The 16,422-nt window shown below is 37.2% G+C and overlaps 1 protein-coding gene across 3 annotated transcripts; it reads left to right on the top strand.

Moving 5' to 3' along the window:
• Positions 1-877: 877 nt before the first annotated feature.
• LOC134214074 (uncharacterized) lies at positions 878-16,005 on the top strand. 3 transcript variants are annotated; one of them, XM_062693517.1, is made up of 8 exons: positions 4,983-5,268; positions 5,555-5,823; positions 5,975-6,120; positions 6,177-6,459; positions 6,746-6,907; positions 7,073-7,190; positions 7,251-7,369; positions 7,539-7,872. In XM_062693517.1, the coding sequence occupies exons 1-8, from the start codon at positions 5,127-5,129 to the stop codon at positions 7,818-7,820; spliced, it is 1,521 nt and encodes a 506-aa protein (XP_062549501.1). In that variant the 5' UTR covers positions 4,983-5,126; the 3' UTR covers positions 7,821-7,872. The 3 variants fall into 3 exon arrangements, 1 of the variants encoding a protein (XP_062549501.1); XR_009979651.1 differs by lacking the exons at positions 4,983-5,268; positions 5,555-5,823; positions 5,975-6,120; ... (3 more) ...; positions 7,251-7,369; positions 7,539-7,872 and adding exons at positions 878-1,050; positions 1,112-1,317; positions 15,832-16,005; XR_009979647.1 differs by lacking the exons at positions 4,983-5,268; positions 5,555-5,823; positions 5,975-6,120; ... (3 more) ...; positions 7,251-7,369; positions 7,539-7,872 and adding exons at positions 878-1,050; positions 1,112-1,364; positions 15,832-15,984.
• The last annotated feature ends 417 nt before the right edge of the window (positions 16,006-16,422 follow it).

Here is a 16,422-nt window from a genome sequence, read left to right as displayed (position 1 = left end):
TGTGCTTGTCAATCGAATTTTATATTCATGGCATGGAAAAACTTTCAATTATGAATTGTGGAAATGGATACTAATGCTAGTATAACACTATTGGATTCAAGAAGTATATTTTATTTGAAGTTAAGCTTCTATGGAACCTATAAAGATAAATTTTTATTATGAACATAGACGCAATAATTTTAGATTTGGTTTAAACATGTTCATTATATTTCCCATCTCTCTGTTCTCATATTTATGTGGTATTGGATAATTCCAAGTCCTGAATATGTTTACCGAATTAATATGGTGAATATGAACCCCCCTGCGATGCATTGATGTTTGTATTAATCACGTCTCGGTGAAAATGCGACAGTCGCATATGCAATGTTTTTAACATTTTGGACCTCGGCTGTTGATATCCGACAAACCAAATTGAGGATCACTACGTGGTTTGTCGAATGTTTGAGATGATTTCTTGTCTGAAATGCAAGAGGACTGACAGGTCCTCGAAATGTGTAGCAAATATTGGTTTGAAAATAATGAAGAGGATTCTCTCGCACAGCATGAACAGACGCTACCAAACTGTTATTTTCTTTGAAGCGTGCGTTTTCTTGCGTAATGACGATTGTACTTGTATTTAGATGCATTTGATTATATTTTTCACACTATTTACATTAAAATATGATGTTTGATTTTTCGTGTAATGATGTGTATTTATTTGTATTTTTGTGGATCATTTGAATTTTTTGTGCAATATTTGTATTTCCGTGCATTATTTGTGTTTTGTGCATTATTTGTATTTTTATGCATTATTTTTATTCGCGTATTTTTGATTCATCATTCGATAGCAGTGAACTGCCCCTCGGATGACACCGCGCTTGTCACCGGGTCGAGAAAACCCGTCTCTCGTTGGTTTTCGAAACTATGATGGAAATCGCATTCCGAACAGATAGAATAAAATTCGAACAAGTGTGATTAAAATGTAGGTGATTGTATTTATTATGTTAAGAAATGCTGAACCACACCAACCAGCATTAACGAACTGAGGCCGAAGAGTTTGTTCTAGGACAGGTAAGTGCTTTCATCTTTCGAAATCTGCAACCGATGGATAAGATTCTCATCATCTACACAGATCACCAAGAAATCCAAAGGATTGCTGCCGGAAAACGTGATCGGTTCAGTGCTGATGCCTACCAATAACAGGAAGCCTCCTTGAAGTACGTACGTCGCAAAGGATATTCCGAGGGGACTGATACTGAGGATTCGTCGTTGTTTTTATGAAAAACAAATGCCGCAGCAGCGGGAGGAGAACATGGAATAAATAAGAAAATGCACCAAGTTAGTATGCTCCGATTCGATTCAACACCAACGAGGAGCCACAGCAGGTCAGCCAGTTTTCCCAGAGCAAGAAAATCAATTTTGAAATATTTATATAAGTACACACTTAATCGCATACTCGATGTTCGGTACTTTTTTTAGCTGAGTTTGCCCGTCAAAATTATAAAATTGACGAACATTCCGCAATATTAACTACATTAACTGAAAACATCAATATAGATAACTGAAACTCGGTAAATTCTAAAATTATTTACTGTACTTTGCTATCTTCATTACCGAAGTGTTCCGCAATTTGAAATTCTCCCCTGCTATCAATTTACTTCGGTAATACTTTTACTGAGCAATCGGTAATATAAGTAATTTTACTGGGTTTTCGTTCAACTTTGCCGAACGAACCGACGAACTTTAATTTTATCTGTCAATTCTGTCGAAGGCCGCCATTTTGCTTTTTTGACTAATCTGCACGAGTTCACGTTACAAAGCCCAAAAATCGTACGCGAATTGAAAAATCTCTTTTAGTGAGAAATGGACACTATTTTTCAACGTCTCGATCATTGCGAAGTAGGAGCGAAGGAAATACTATGTGAGTACAATTCCACATTGACATTTTGTTTTCTCCGTAGACCATGGTAGACGATTGCATAATTTGCTTCTTCTGCCGGCGACCAGTTCCCGGTTATGTCGAAGGTTTGGGACATCACTTATCTTGGCATATCCAAAACGGGCATTTCCGGAAGGATGCAATTTTTTATGACTGCACTTTCAGCGGGTGTCATATGCGGTATGCGTGCCAAAATTCTCTCAAAAGGCATATAAAAGAGAAGCATCCGCTGCATTCGGAAGCTTCCTGTATGAATCTTGAAGAAGACGGACAATCCCCTGTTAATGAAAACTTTGAAGGAGCCCTGAAACCAGCAGTGCTAGTCACAAGCTTCCGAATCATGAAACTATTTCGCTTGAGGATTAGAACAACAGCCTCGCTCAGTATCTGTCGCTTAGCTGGTGATGTTGGTCTTCCCCAAATAAAAGTTTCAGAAACCATCAAAATTTGTGAAAATATCATCTGGCAAATTTCTGAGTTTTTCGAAGTGAAGACAGTAAGCTTCCTGCAAACAAATGGAATTGAAACAAACAGTCATGAAGCGCAGCAATATCTCAATTTATTCAGAAATTTGGATCTATTTGTAGATGTGAAAACGAGTTCTCTTCGTAAGTCGTTTCTCAAAAAGATGGCTGTTAGTATTCCAGAGCCTGAACCGAAGTGCGTTGGCAAACGGTTCACAACTAGTCATGTACAGGGCATTCCAAAAGAAATATGTGTCAATGAGACATTTTTTTATATTCCTATAATTGATACTCTCAAACTCATTTTCCGGTCTACGCATAACCGGAATTTACTCTGTGAAACAGAGTCTTTAAGTTCAACAGAAGTTCCTGAATACAGTTCTTTCAGGACGGGTTCCCTGTTCAAAGGTAATAACTATTTCAAAGATCATCCTAATGTTATTCGGCTTTCGTTATACCAGGACGATATAGAACTAGGTAACGCCTTTAGTTCTCGAGCAGGGAAGAACAAAATATCAAACATCTGCTTCAAAGTTCAAAATTTTCCTACAAAATGGAACAGCTCACCCAGTACGATTTTCCCTGCAATGTTTGTTCTCTCCAGTCTCGCTAAAAAATACGGCTATAATAAAATCCTAGAACCTCTAGTAGCTGACCTCAAGAAGCTTGAACAGGGTATAACTGTCTACTATGGTGAAGACAAATTCCTACTACAAGCAACAGTTACAGCATTCTGCGGAGATTCTCTAGCCATTCATGAAGTTTTTGGCTTACTCGGACCGAGTGCGAAATATTTTTGTAGAGTATGTACCATTTCAAGGCCAGAATTCCATGAAATGCCTACAAGAGAATGTCCTTTACGAGACATTGAATGGTACGAAGCTAACCTGAAGGCTGTTCAAAATGGCGAACAAACTCCAACAGAATGTGGACTCAAAGCTAGTGGGACTATTTTGAATGAACTACAAAACTTTCACATCACAGAAAACTGGTCACTTGACGTTATGCATGACCTGGCCGAAGGTATCATTCCATTGACGCTACAGTTGGTGTTGAGTCGCTATGTGAAAGACAAGGACTTAAACTTCACAAAAGCTTTAATTAATCATCGGATAGCTACATTTAATTTTGGATATGTAGACCGGAAGAACCGACCAATGGCCAACATAACAGATGATATGTTGTCTACCCCTGGTGTGCACAGAATGAAACAAACGGCAACTCAAAATTTCGTATTTCTCAGGGTGTTTCCTTTTTTGTTCGGACATAAAGCACCACCAAACTGCAAATTGATGACAATGATTGGACACCTCATCAACATTTCCAGGATCCTTCTATCACCTGTTGTGTCATCTGATATGCTTGCATGGCTAGATGAGCACGTGCGGTTATATAACGAACTGTTTTTTGAAAATTTCAAACGCCGTATCAATAAAAGCCATCATCTTCAACACTACTCTGAGCTAATTCGACGAAATGGAAGCCCTAAACAGTTCAATTGCTTGCCATTTGAGCAGAAAAATAAACCGTTAAAAATCAGGCTTCCACGTGTCGAAATTTCAAAAACATCTGCAAAAGCATCGCAGAGCGACAATGTTTCCGTACAATTATGGATCTTCTCGGGAATCCATTCAGTGACAAGATCGAGTTCAAACCTGGGCCAAGAATGCCAAAGGACAACACGCTAAGCAAGTTATACATAGATGAAAAGCATAATTTCGTATTCCGTCCTAAAAGCATTGTTATAAATGGCATCGAACTACGAAGCAATACTGTAGTTTCTATCAAGAAACATGATGATCACTTCTATCCTACCTATGGCATAATTCGGGAAATAGTGGAACTGGATGGCCAAATATACATCTTTCTCAGACTATGCGATACTGTATGCTACGACGAATTCTTACAAGCTTATGAAATTCAAGTGAGTGAAGTAGATAGCTTCATCAGTATAGAGGATATTTTTAAACATACGACATTTTCATTTTGGAAGAAGTACGATAATCCTACAAAATACATCTCGAGACGATTCTACAACCAAGATTATTAACAAGTATTCATATTAACTCGCAGTTTTTTCATATAAATTATAAGGTACGTTATAGCAACACTTACTCAATTTGGCAAGCAAGCATCTTGTTTTCATTCATCCTCACTATAAAACACTGTTTCATTCATCATATTCGTAAAAAAGACAGCCACAAGTTCTCCAATGTATCCAATAAACAAGTAAAGTCATCTTATTTGCCGTTTCTGTTTGCACTATTCTACAATGACTCAATACAGAGTGGTAGTTTTCATCAAAGCAGCCATGGAATAAATTTCTTGTCACCTTGTATGTACCACTGTGCAGGGGTTCATCAAATTCACTCACCCAATGGATTCTGACATTTGAGCGGGGCCACTCGAACAAAAGTTCATTTTGCGTTAATTATACTACCCACTGAAACGTCATATTTTCTTCGGGAGTTCATTTTGCGTTAGTCTACATTAGAGTATGTTTGTGTTTGCACCGTTTGCACGAATCAAGTGAAAACCATTTCTCGCGTGATTTTTGAAAACGTCGTAAGTCATTCATGTTTGTTTACAAACGTTAATTGCAGTAGAGTTTAGGTTAGCAACAGCTCCATCGTTGCGACTGATCCATATCCACGGTATCCACATCACAGTTTATGTCCTTGTCGCGGTGATCAGTAGTGAGATATATTCAAAACACCGGGTCTACGTTGATACGATTGTCGTGGATGTTTATTACCAGTGAATTGAACCGGACGCATCTACCCGTTTTCGTTTATACGCTAGAAAGCATTGTGTCCAAAGTGTATGTGATTATGACCTTGTTGACTGTGGATTTTCATGATCAATCTTCGCAACGCAGCTGTCGTGGTGAGTCCATAATTATTTAATGCACGAAACCATTCTACTAGTGTACTTTATAATCATATTACTGAATATATACTTGTTGTCACTCCCGTTCAATGTACGGCATCTCCAACGACCAATGTCGTCCGTAAGTTTTCTCATCTTAATATATTCATTTGAGTGACCTTATCTTCGACATTTTTTCCTAATCGTCATATCAATTATCGGTTTGAGATTGATCAGTACTTTCTGTGACTAGAAATTAGTAAAGCATTAGTTTAAAAATTACTGTTTTCTGTTTTCTTTTCAGTGAATGAAGGAATTGACGACCTGCAAACTTTCCTCGAACTAGACAGCGATGATTTTGCACGTCTTAAGCTTCGCACCAAGGTCATCAAGTTCATACAACGTGTGCAGAAGGAATTTTACGATGATCCAGTACTTGAAGAAAGACTTGAGGAGTGTGACGAGGATGTCCGAGATAAAGTTCCAAGCTCTGTAGAAGAACCTGACGACACACAGTACGAGGACACAACGCCGGATGGTAGTAATGACTACCGAGGAATTGTTCTAGAAACAGTAAGTTTATTGATTCACGTATTTTGCATGTTTATTCTTTCCTAAAGAGTCATATGAGAGTATGAGCAATGCCGAGTAGTATTTCCCTATGTTGCATTGATGTATCTGATGATACGAGAAACCATTAAATTATTATTTTTTTTTGTTTTAGATCATTGACGTAAACGTTATTTTCAAACGCACTCCAAATGGTAGAGAAATCATCGAGCTACTAAAGGAAGGACTCAAACCGAATGACAGCTGTATGAGTGCAATTAAACGGATTCTATGTGATTACCTTAAATCAGCATTTGGATTGTAAGTTCATTCACATTTTTTGTGACCTAATGAAACAATAATTTTAAAACTTTTAGGCGTCCGTCGGCTTACCACAAAAACTTGCTCGCTAAGAGTCTTGTCCACACTTATCCGGCACTGTCGTCAACAACATTGGATGTGCCGCAAGCTTTGTGGTTCCATCCCAATGGCCGGGGTAAACATCGCCACAGTGGACGCTTGCATTACCATATGGAATACCTAGCAAGGACCTCAGGCAATCGTATCATCAACCGACGTAAACTGCAAGTCGAGGAGATCAAAATTGAAGAAAATGATTCAGGAATATGTTCAGCACAAGACATTGACCTGGACGCAGTGGTTAGTATGGATTAATTTTGATATGAGTAATGTATTATGGACTAGTAAATTACGTAACGTTTCAGTGGTAGAAAGTGGTTCAGTTTGAAGGTTTGAATTCATACTAATAAATCAAATCATTCATACAAAAAGTGTTACGAAGTAAACGGAATGGGTCTGACATTGCACACTCCTGCGTTACGTAATTTATGAACGGGTCTTTTTTGTGGTTGAGATAAACTGGCCTCTTTCGTTCTAATTTTCATTATTTGTCGTATACTGAAATTATCAATAACTTTCTTTACAGACTCAAGAACTAAAATTCCTTTGTCCAGGACCAAATACGAAACTACGCGCAGAAGAACTTTGGCATCTAACCTTCCATGAACGTCAGGATTTACGCCTAAATAAAACATTCTTCACCTATCTCGAGACGTATCCGGTTGCAACCGCATTTAATGGTTGCATGGTAAGCATATATACTTGGCATTGGGATCTTCTGTTTCTTAACGTTTCATGGTGCAATATTCGAAATTTTGTTCAAAACATGAAGCGTGCATCACTAAAATAATTACCTTAAAAGCATTTAACAACTAAAGCTAACATTTTAACCATACATATTTTTTATTTACAGATTTTGTTGGAATTTCGTACAATGCATCCGAACGCACCTGACTTCACAAAAAAACTCGATGATTTGCAACCAAAATTATTATCGCGCTATTGCGAGCTCTTCAAATACGTGAAAGATGGTAAAATGAAACTAATTGGAATCTGATGACAAATAATTTCACCTACAATATCATTTTTAGATTTTATTCGAATGCTCATGATCGTGCGGCAGAAAAGTCCAAGCCGTGGAGCAAAGCGAACTCGAGATGCAGATTCAACGAAAGATAACATTCTGAAGGGAATTGTAGAATGGATTAAGGTATGTGTTTATTTTTTCTTATGATAGCCCAAATTATTTAATGAAATTATTTAGCGAGTCAATTGGCCAAACTTAAATAGTCCTTTGTGATTGCTTGATGATTACTGCCATTTCACTATCGAGTAATCTAGTATCGAGCTTATTTTTTACAATTGTTTTTGCATTACAGCCTGAAGATCAGTATCCGGAATCGAATGAGGTGCCGATGCTTTACATCAAGGGAAACTTTCTGGAGAGTGGTTCAACCGCTGCCATTACATGGAAACAACATAAGATTTTAATGGAATCAGACCTTAAACATTGCTTCCGTGTGCTTTGTGAATCTATGATAGTATTCAACACTAGTTGTCAGCCTACAGATAAGCAGTTCTATGCGTTCATTTCCAATGCTCTTCTAGGAGTAGGTCAATTAACTACGACAGGTGAACGTCTCATGCAAAGTATTGCTTAATTTTGTTCTATTTGATTCACGTTCGCCTTCAAAAGGCTTTTATTTCTAACGTATTAAACATAATACGTTTCCCCCGACATTAAAATGTTCGTTTTAAGTTGCAGCATTATCAATAAATAAAAGATCTGATTAACTAAACAGAACTGTAATTATTTAATCTTGAAGCCACTGATGTGTAATGTAATATGCAATAAACGTGTTTGATATGGTAACGGATTTAGAAGATTGGCGCTTTCACAGTTTATAATTTAAGATTATTTATTTTAGGTTTTAAGAATTAAGGGGCAAGCCAGAGTAAACGCGACGCGACTCACGTAAAAGAAGAACGATCATTATCAACATTATCAACAGGCTGTCAAATTGCACTGTCGCGTCGCGTCGCATCGCACGTCGCGTTTACTCTAGCTTCGCCCATAGGCTGTGATTTAATAATGAGAGCAGCGGCGCGCTTCGACAGTTAATCTATGTATTTTTTGTCAAAACGTGCCGTTGTGCTCACCATTCTTGCTGTACAATTCTCGCGTAACATATGATTACGGCTTATAAACCAAAACCATGATTTTTGTTATTCTAGCATAAACGATTGCTTTGTAAACGATTCTTCATCCTAGGTAAAACTCCATACTTGATATTTCTTGAGAAACACATTTATTGCTGTTTTGAGTGAACGTCTCATGAACCATTTGCACCATAGTGGTTTTTAAGTCCTTTGTTGGCGCCCTTTACTACCATGCGGAATGTTTGCTTTGGTTTTTAGGCCGTTCACTTTATATTATTTATTTAGAAAAACTAGCTTCAAGTTATTTTAAAATGTATATTCTTACTAGGTTTTCGATATATCGCATAGCAGAACTGCTCTGGCTAACAAATCTAAACAAATCCGATGATGTTACTAGCTTTGAGCAAACGGCTTAAAAACCAGACGTGTTGCCGGTAATGCGAGTAAACGGCGTAATTTTTGTTTTAGCTGAAATTTTGTAGATTTCGAATGGTTTTCCAATTAATCTTAATCTGCTGTTATAATATAACCATTTACGTATAGCATTGACATGGTTTTGGTCATGAAATGAGTTTCAAATTCAATAAATGAATTAAATTAGTCATAGAAAACTTGAACCTCATTTTTCTCGGTTCAGCATTGTTGGTTTTTCGGCCCTAATCATATGTTGCTCGAGAATTATTATGCTACTGAGGCCATAGGGGGCCATATAGGAAGTCACCCGGATAAAAGTGTACCATAGGCTCAACAGTGTAAACAATTGAATTACCATACTCTCTACGGTATACAATAGGATATATTGTTTCTTGATGGTTGTCCATATTGTATCAACACCGTGGATATAATACGTCAACATAGTTCTCTAATGTAACAATACTTCCAATTGTTTTTAGAATATTTAGTGCATAAATTTTAATCATTGATAACTTCTGAAAATTTTGTTCAAATTGCATATAAGCAATATAACAATATTTATCCCATTGCCGCAAATATGCATTATTTTTCTTCAAATTTCATTGTTGATCGGTAAAGCCGTCATAATTAAGAAATCCAATATTGTATTGTTTTACTATAAAAATACAATTCAATCTAATGTAATTTGAACGGTTTTCTTTGGATATTTCAACAATATATTTACGATACACTCTATTGTTTGACAAAAAAAAGTGTATGAAAAAATCTCAGATTTTGTATAGTTACGATACTTAACAACCCGTACGTTCTAATGCGAAAACTTCATTTACAATTTAATGAATGGTTCATAACAATACATTCTAATGTATTTCTATTATTTCATCTACAATAAAATCTATTGTAAATTTATAGTGTCGTGTAGTGATGTTACAATAAATTGTATTGTTTTTATATAATATTTTTTATTCGGGCAATGGCTTCATGCTGTATTACGCATGATTATATACAAGACATTACGCGCATATTTCGCATTTTTTGGTTATATGAGAGTTATATAAAATACCAATAGGATGATTGAGCACCAAATTACCGTATTCCGTCATGAATATGTACTGAACTATTCAGCTTCTGACATTTGACATTTAAGTAAGTTTGACGAACGATTTTCAAAATAAAGTGCTGAGCTATCGCCAAGCGATAGCAATCCTATCGGTACTTTTTGACAGCTCAAATAATTTCCATGTTTACCGAACAATCAGCTATCATTTCAATTACCGAACAGATCACCGAGCGCTCAGCTGTTATAATCTCGTCAAAAAAAATACTGAGTTCGGTAAAACGAAAATAGTGTGTATATAACAAAATAATAAAATATTTAACTTACTTCTGTATTGTTATAAACTTCACTTTTTTCGTCTATTTATGTGCGAAGTTGCTTGTTCCACAGATGCCGCAATGTCTTCTGCTCTTTGGGTCACTGAACAGTGAAATGCCTCATCCTTCCACCACCGCTTTATAACCATTATAGAAACACGAGTATATTTCTTCATAAATAATATTCAAACATACACTACTAAAAATCCACACATATTTATTGGCAAAAATCCATAGATTTAACTTATGATGTATATCAGTGCACACATAACCATTCTCCACGCGAACTACTAATAAAACATATATCCAAATAAACTTTATGTGTCTGACGAATCAGTAATTATTTAATTTATGTGTGGTTCTTTATCGATTATATTAGGGTGAAGCTATTGCAAAAATTTATAACGGCGACACATATATCTTATACCGTGGACCCCCGATAATTTGAACGGTACCTCATTCAAATTAACGGGGTTCATTTTTAATTTGACCTTCTGGTTACTCTATTTGCATCAGAAAAACTGGTTTCTGGCCGCTCTCTTTGCTGGTTTGTTTTGATTCTGCGTTCCGTTTCACGATGTTTCATTTTTCTTCTCTCGATTCCACGTGCTAAATGACGTTTGAACCATTTTTAATTTGAACGATGTTCAAACCAACGGGGTTCAAATTAAAAAGTGTTCAGATTAAAAGCGGTCATATTACCGGGGGTCCACAGTATAGATATTTTTGGCAGTGTAGTATTTTTCTTATTTATTGAGTGGAATTTAATTATAGTTTTACTATAATAGTTCACTATCGCTGATAGCTGAAAATTGTCACAACCTTTTCGAAACATGCATGAACATGTGCGACTTTATTGGAATGATGACAATTGGAGACTCATCAGAATCCATACCTAAATTCGTTTCAATTGATTCATAACATATTTAAGATAAACATATGACATCGTGGTGTATCAAGTATGGAATTTTCTATAAACATTGTCATTTAAACTGAGTTTGTAAAGAACATCGCAGTGATGTGAAATACATTAGACTTGATGGTGTAACTTGGAATGAAATATCAACATTTTGGAACATACAAGTCGTACGTGTATTTGTTATGGGTCTCTATTGATATGCATATCATATCGTGGTGTATCAATAATGAATTCAGATACTAACTTTGTCATTTGAAATAAGAATGTCAAGAACATCATAGTGATGTGGATTACACTAGACTTCATGGTGTCAGCTGATTGAAAATATACATACACCCAGGTTTTTTTACGCGGTTGGAATTCATGAATTTCTCAGTTAACCTGAACTTGAACAGTTTTTTAAATACCCCCCGAATTTTCTTTGATTTTTTGTGAATGTTTTGGTGGGGTTAACTCATTGCTTCATTGACGCTGAAGGTCTTAAACGACCAAAACCAAACCGTGTAAAAAAAAACCTGGGTGTATTCCGAAAAACATGAATCGAACGTGTATTTTTTTTATCAGTGTACAGTGATCGTTCGCTAATTGGGGCACGACCTCACCCCAACTAGCGAATGCCGTTCGCTAATTGGGGCGTTTAGACCAACCCCCGAACAACTTGACATTTAGCCTTAGTTTCGCGTACCCACTTGGAAATCGCAGATGGCGCTTCGAAACATAAACAATGGGTCCATCCTACGCCACCGTCACACTTTTTCTCCATTGAAGTCATGTTTTTTGTTTCGTCATTTGTTGTCTCCAAATAACAGACAAGATCCTCATTTTTACTCATTTGAATAGGGCAGGTTTTTAATTGCGAAGTAAATATAAGAAAATAAAACGAACAAAGAGGAAAACAAATAATGTTTCTATTATTCGTTCGTTTACTTTGCTCAAGTGCATTAAGCGCAACGGAGCCAAAGCCAAAACCATAATTGTTTTACAAGTTTGCAGCTTGATGCTCAAATAAGGATTAGATAATTAAGATAACTGTAAAACTGACTGAAAAAAAAATCGAAATTCCTTTATGACAAGGCAGTTTTATTTTGATTCATAAAATTATGCATAATGTTTCTCATTTGTAAGACACTTTAAATAAACAAAATAAAATAATGATCTGGAGGCCCTCCTTAGCCGTGTGGTAAGATGCGCGGCTACAAAGCAAGACCATGCTGAGGGTGGCAGGGTTCGATTCCCGGTGCCGGTCTAGGCAATTTTCGGATTGGAAATTGTCTCGACTTCCCTGGGCAGTATCAGTATCATCGTGTTAGCCTCATGATATACGAATGCAGAAATGGTAACTTGGCTTAGAAACCTCGCGGTTAATAACTGTGGAAGTGCTTAATGAACACTAAGCTGCGAGGCGGCATGATTAACGAAAAAGATCATTACTTCAAAATTGAAAATTGTCACTTTGCGGAACGAAAAGTTTTTTACCTATCACCCATTTTATTCCATTTTTTCATTATGTATGTCAACACTGATCTATGTAGTACTAATAGTTTAATTTGAGAAATGATATTTAATAAACTTGTGTTAAGATACACAAATAAAGTACATATGTTTTTTTGGAAAATCGCGCTTCCGTTTTACTACTAGTTTAATTTTGTGATTTGAAAAATATTCACAAGGACTTATTCTGATTTGCTTGGCATATATCAACTTGCTCTGATCGAGGAATAATGTCCAAATATTTTTCTGCTGGGCAGTTCTTAACCAATATTCTAGGATACTTACAATCCTGTTCTATTCTACAGGATTCACCAATGCGTTCAGTATCTATATTTAAAATTAATAGGGAGAATCTGACTTTTGTGCTAGAATTCCGTTGGTGTTACTTTTTAAAGCTACATCTTCCGTGTCCATTCTTCAAATTTTCTTAATTTTGTCTCCATGATACCGCCGTTGGGGTGCCAAATGGTCAAATGGGGGTGAAAATGGGTCACTGTTTCAACTACATCGAATGCTTGTACAATAGATTGAATGTATACGAGGACAAGAAAACTGAATTAAAAGAGACCTTTTTGAACTATTTTAGTATCCGCACTCCTGACTGTCGGTGAAAGCGCTGATCAATTCCCACCCCTCAGACCCATAGTCACCCCGACGACGGTACTCCATAAAATGTCTGTATTCCAAACCTAATGTAAAATTGTCTGCCTCCAAAATTTAAATAAATTTTCAAGTTATGCGACATTCCCGCTGAACGATAAACCAATAAACCGTTATTCGAGAAAATTAACCCACCAGAAATGTTTTGATAATCCGCCCCAACAACCTTAAGGCGGTCATCTTAATACTCAGCTACGGAAGCCCCATTCTCCTTTGAGTTTAGATTGATTTTCATTTACCATTTTTCTGAATAGCACATTTATTCCATTTTCGCCCTATTCGTGAAATGATTCGATTAATCTCGAGTTTGACAGGACCACCCGGACCAAAATTTCGGGGTACAGTGACATTGTACTGCATATGTCAAGTTGCTCCCGGGTTGGTTTAGACAAGCGTCGATGTTGTTTACTTTTTGCATTGAACAAAGGAAAATTTTACGCACCAGAAAATATTGCGAGAAGATTGAAAAATTCGAACCGGGGTCCGACGGTCGACTGTCGGAAAGCTGTTCCGCAAACGTCAAATCACTTGTTGCACGGTAAAATTTTTTGGTTTATTTTTTCGGTGTGAATGTTGATTATTAAATTCAACGGGAATATGCAACTTTAAACAAGTGTTACATGCCGCTATATTTTTTAAACAAGTTTTATGATACTTTGAAGGCATTTTGTCATATATTTATGTGATTTTGAAACATTTTAGATTTCTCGAATATTCTTGATATCAAGAAATATCAACACTTTTCGTACAGTGCATGCCATTTTGAAGTTTCCGACACTCAGTCTGCTTCTTCTTCTTTGCTCCGCAAAATTAGAATTTTTCTCTTTTCTCGCAATATCGATCCCGCCAAACACGGAAACATAACGGGAACGTGTTTTTGACATCACATTCTGACGTTTAGCTGCTTTTTAATTGGGTTTCGCCCCAATTAGCGAACCCCCAACTAAAAAGCGCCCCAACTAGAAAAAATCCAATTAGCGAACGTTTACTGTATACTAATGACACACTGGTGGTATAAGTACCATGGTACAAGAATCTTGAAATTGTTAGGTGTGCAACCGTTCAACACGTTACCATTAGTAACTATATCCAAACTAAACATGTATTACAATCTAAGTAGACTGCGTTGCTGTCATAATGAATTTTCCTCATTCGTATTCAAGTCATCTCCCAATAAAGCCGAACTTCTTTGTAGCTCTGCCTGTTTCATTAGGTTATGAGCCCAGAACGCTGACGAAGAAAGAAACTTCAAGGCGCTATTTTCCTTGAAACCTTTTGCTTGTTGAAATGGGCGAAGAAAAGTTGTGGTGGTTCGATGGGACCAATTTCGGCAACTGGAGGTTCCGAGTTGAGGTCTTGATGGACGATAAAAATTTGCTGGACTGTCTGGAGAATGCCATCGAGAACGAGGAGTACGCAAGGGAACTTCCGGAAGACACAGCGGCGGTCAAAGCGGAGATAAAGAAGAAACTCGAAGAGCGCATGGCAAGAGACCGGAAATGCAATAATTTACTCATCCATAGAATCGCAGAAGATCAACTGGACTACGTGAAGGACAAGCGGACAGCAAAAGAAGCATGGGATGCTTTGAAAAATGCCTTTGAGCGTGTTGGCATCGCTGGAAAGTTGTTTCTTAAGAAGCAGTTTCAAGAACTGCGTTTGAAAGAAGGCGAAAATGTGAAAGAGTACCTGCTCAAGTTTGGAAAACTGTTGCGAGAAATGAAGGCTGCTGGGGTAAAAATCGAAGAAGAGGATGTTGTTTGCCAGCTTTTATTGTCGCTACCGAAGTCCTACGACGCGTTAATCACAGCTTTAGAAACGATCCAGCCCGGTCAGCTACATAGCAAAAAATAATGTAATTTACATCGATGTAAAGTGAGAGATGTACAAAAGTTCCTATGTATTGATGAAATTCAAATGCATATAAACATTCATTTGAATGTGATATTACATCTCCATGAAATTACACCATTTATCTCCATTTTTACCATTTTCACCATTTTCCATTGCGTAGAAGTTGTGTAATATTCCACTTTAAATGCAATGAATATTACACAGAATTAGATGCAACCCGTTTAGTCCAAAATACGATGTGTAAAATTACACAGCTCGAATGTGATATTATGCATCTCGAGATAAAATAGAATACTGCGGCTTCCTACTAGTTGCTTCTCAGGTAACCGCAACGGTCACTAAACACAACAGAGGCAATGAAAATCTCACCCACCGTATGCACTTGCCATGTTAAACACTCTCCATGTACTCAGTGACTCCGGTTGCCTCTCACTAATACAATCGAACACTGCTGTCATTTCGCGAAAAGCACGTGGTTTTGTTTTGAGCGGGAAAATTCTGCCTATCTTTTAACACGGCGGCTATCTTAACGTTTACCTTCGCAGTCGAGCCTGCGAGTGTAAGACCGCCGCAGCACTCTAGAAAAAGATAAGCGCGACAATATCGCCTGAAATTGATATGCGATATTAAATCTTGGCAACACTTCCCCATTTTGTTTCGCTTAGTGTTGGTTGGCGAAGAAGCGCCATTTTTATTCGAATTTGTTTTTGGCTTCGTTCGGGTAGTCCGTGAGCAGTAAATGATTTAAAATTTAAAAAAATCTATTTTTATTCATTTCTTTTATGTTTAAATATTTGCAGGTTCATTTATAATCTTCCACATCGACATCGAGGGCATCGAGATCGACGGTTCTGAGATCAGAATCGGGTCAACAAAATTTTCAACCTCGCTAATGACGGCAAAGTCGAGGTACAGCAGTGGAATGGCACACGGGAATTCGGGATACCGACGGAGGAATCAAACGCGCGAAATACGAAATAAAAGTAACTTTATTTATAACTCCGGTTTTACAAGTCCGCACGCGGTTGTTGTTGTTTTTATTATGCACTGAGAAACAAAGTCTTTATAATTAAGAGGATGAGAGAGTTTTGTGATGGAACAAAGTGTGTTGAGTAAAGAGAGGTAGTCATTGTCCCGTTCCACACTCCCCCTCAATGATACCTTTTCAATCATTGTTCATAAGACCGAGAAGTTCCGAAAACTCCCGATGTTTGACTGGTCCAAGTGGCTTTGTCATGATGTCGGCCAACATACGATCGGTAGGGCAGTACAGCAATCGTACTTCCTTTCGCACGCACAACTCCTGCACGAAACGCTCACGTGTGTCGATGTGCTTGCTTCGTCGACTCTTTCTCTCCGACCGCACGAAAGATAGGCATCCCTGGTTATCC

This window comes from Armigeres subalbatus, chromosome 1, assembly GCF_024139115.2.
Source record: "Armigeres subalbatus isolate Guangzhou_Male chromosome 1, GZ_Asu_2, whole genome shotgun sequence".
Classification (NCBI taxonomy): Eukaryota; Metazoa; Arthropoda; class Insecta; order Diptera; family Culicidae; genus Armigeres; species Armigeres subalbatus.
This window is presented reverse-complemented; position numbering and strand designations above follow the sequence as displayed.

What these genes read in the sequence shown, in the direction of transcription:
- LOC134214074 (XM_062693517.1), top strand. Translation starts at nt 5,127, where the DNA reads ATGTTTATTACCAGTGAATTGAACCGGACGCATCTACCCGTTTTCGTT. An exon ending in ACATTGACCTGGACGCAGTG is followed by an intron (nt 6,460 to 6,745) that starts GTTAGTATGGAT and finishes CTTTCTTTACAG; the next exon opens with ACTCAAGAACTAAAATTCCT. An exon ending in CCGCATTTAATGGTTGCATG is followed by an intron (nt 6,908 to 7,072) that starts GTAAGCATATAT and finishes TTTTATTTACAG; the next exon opens with ATTTTGTTGGAATTTCGTAC.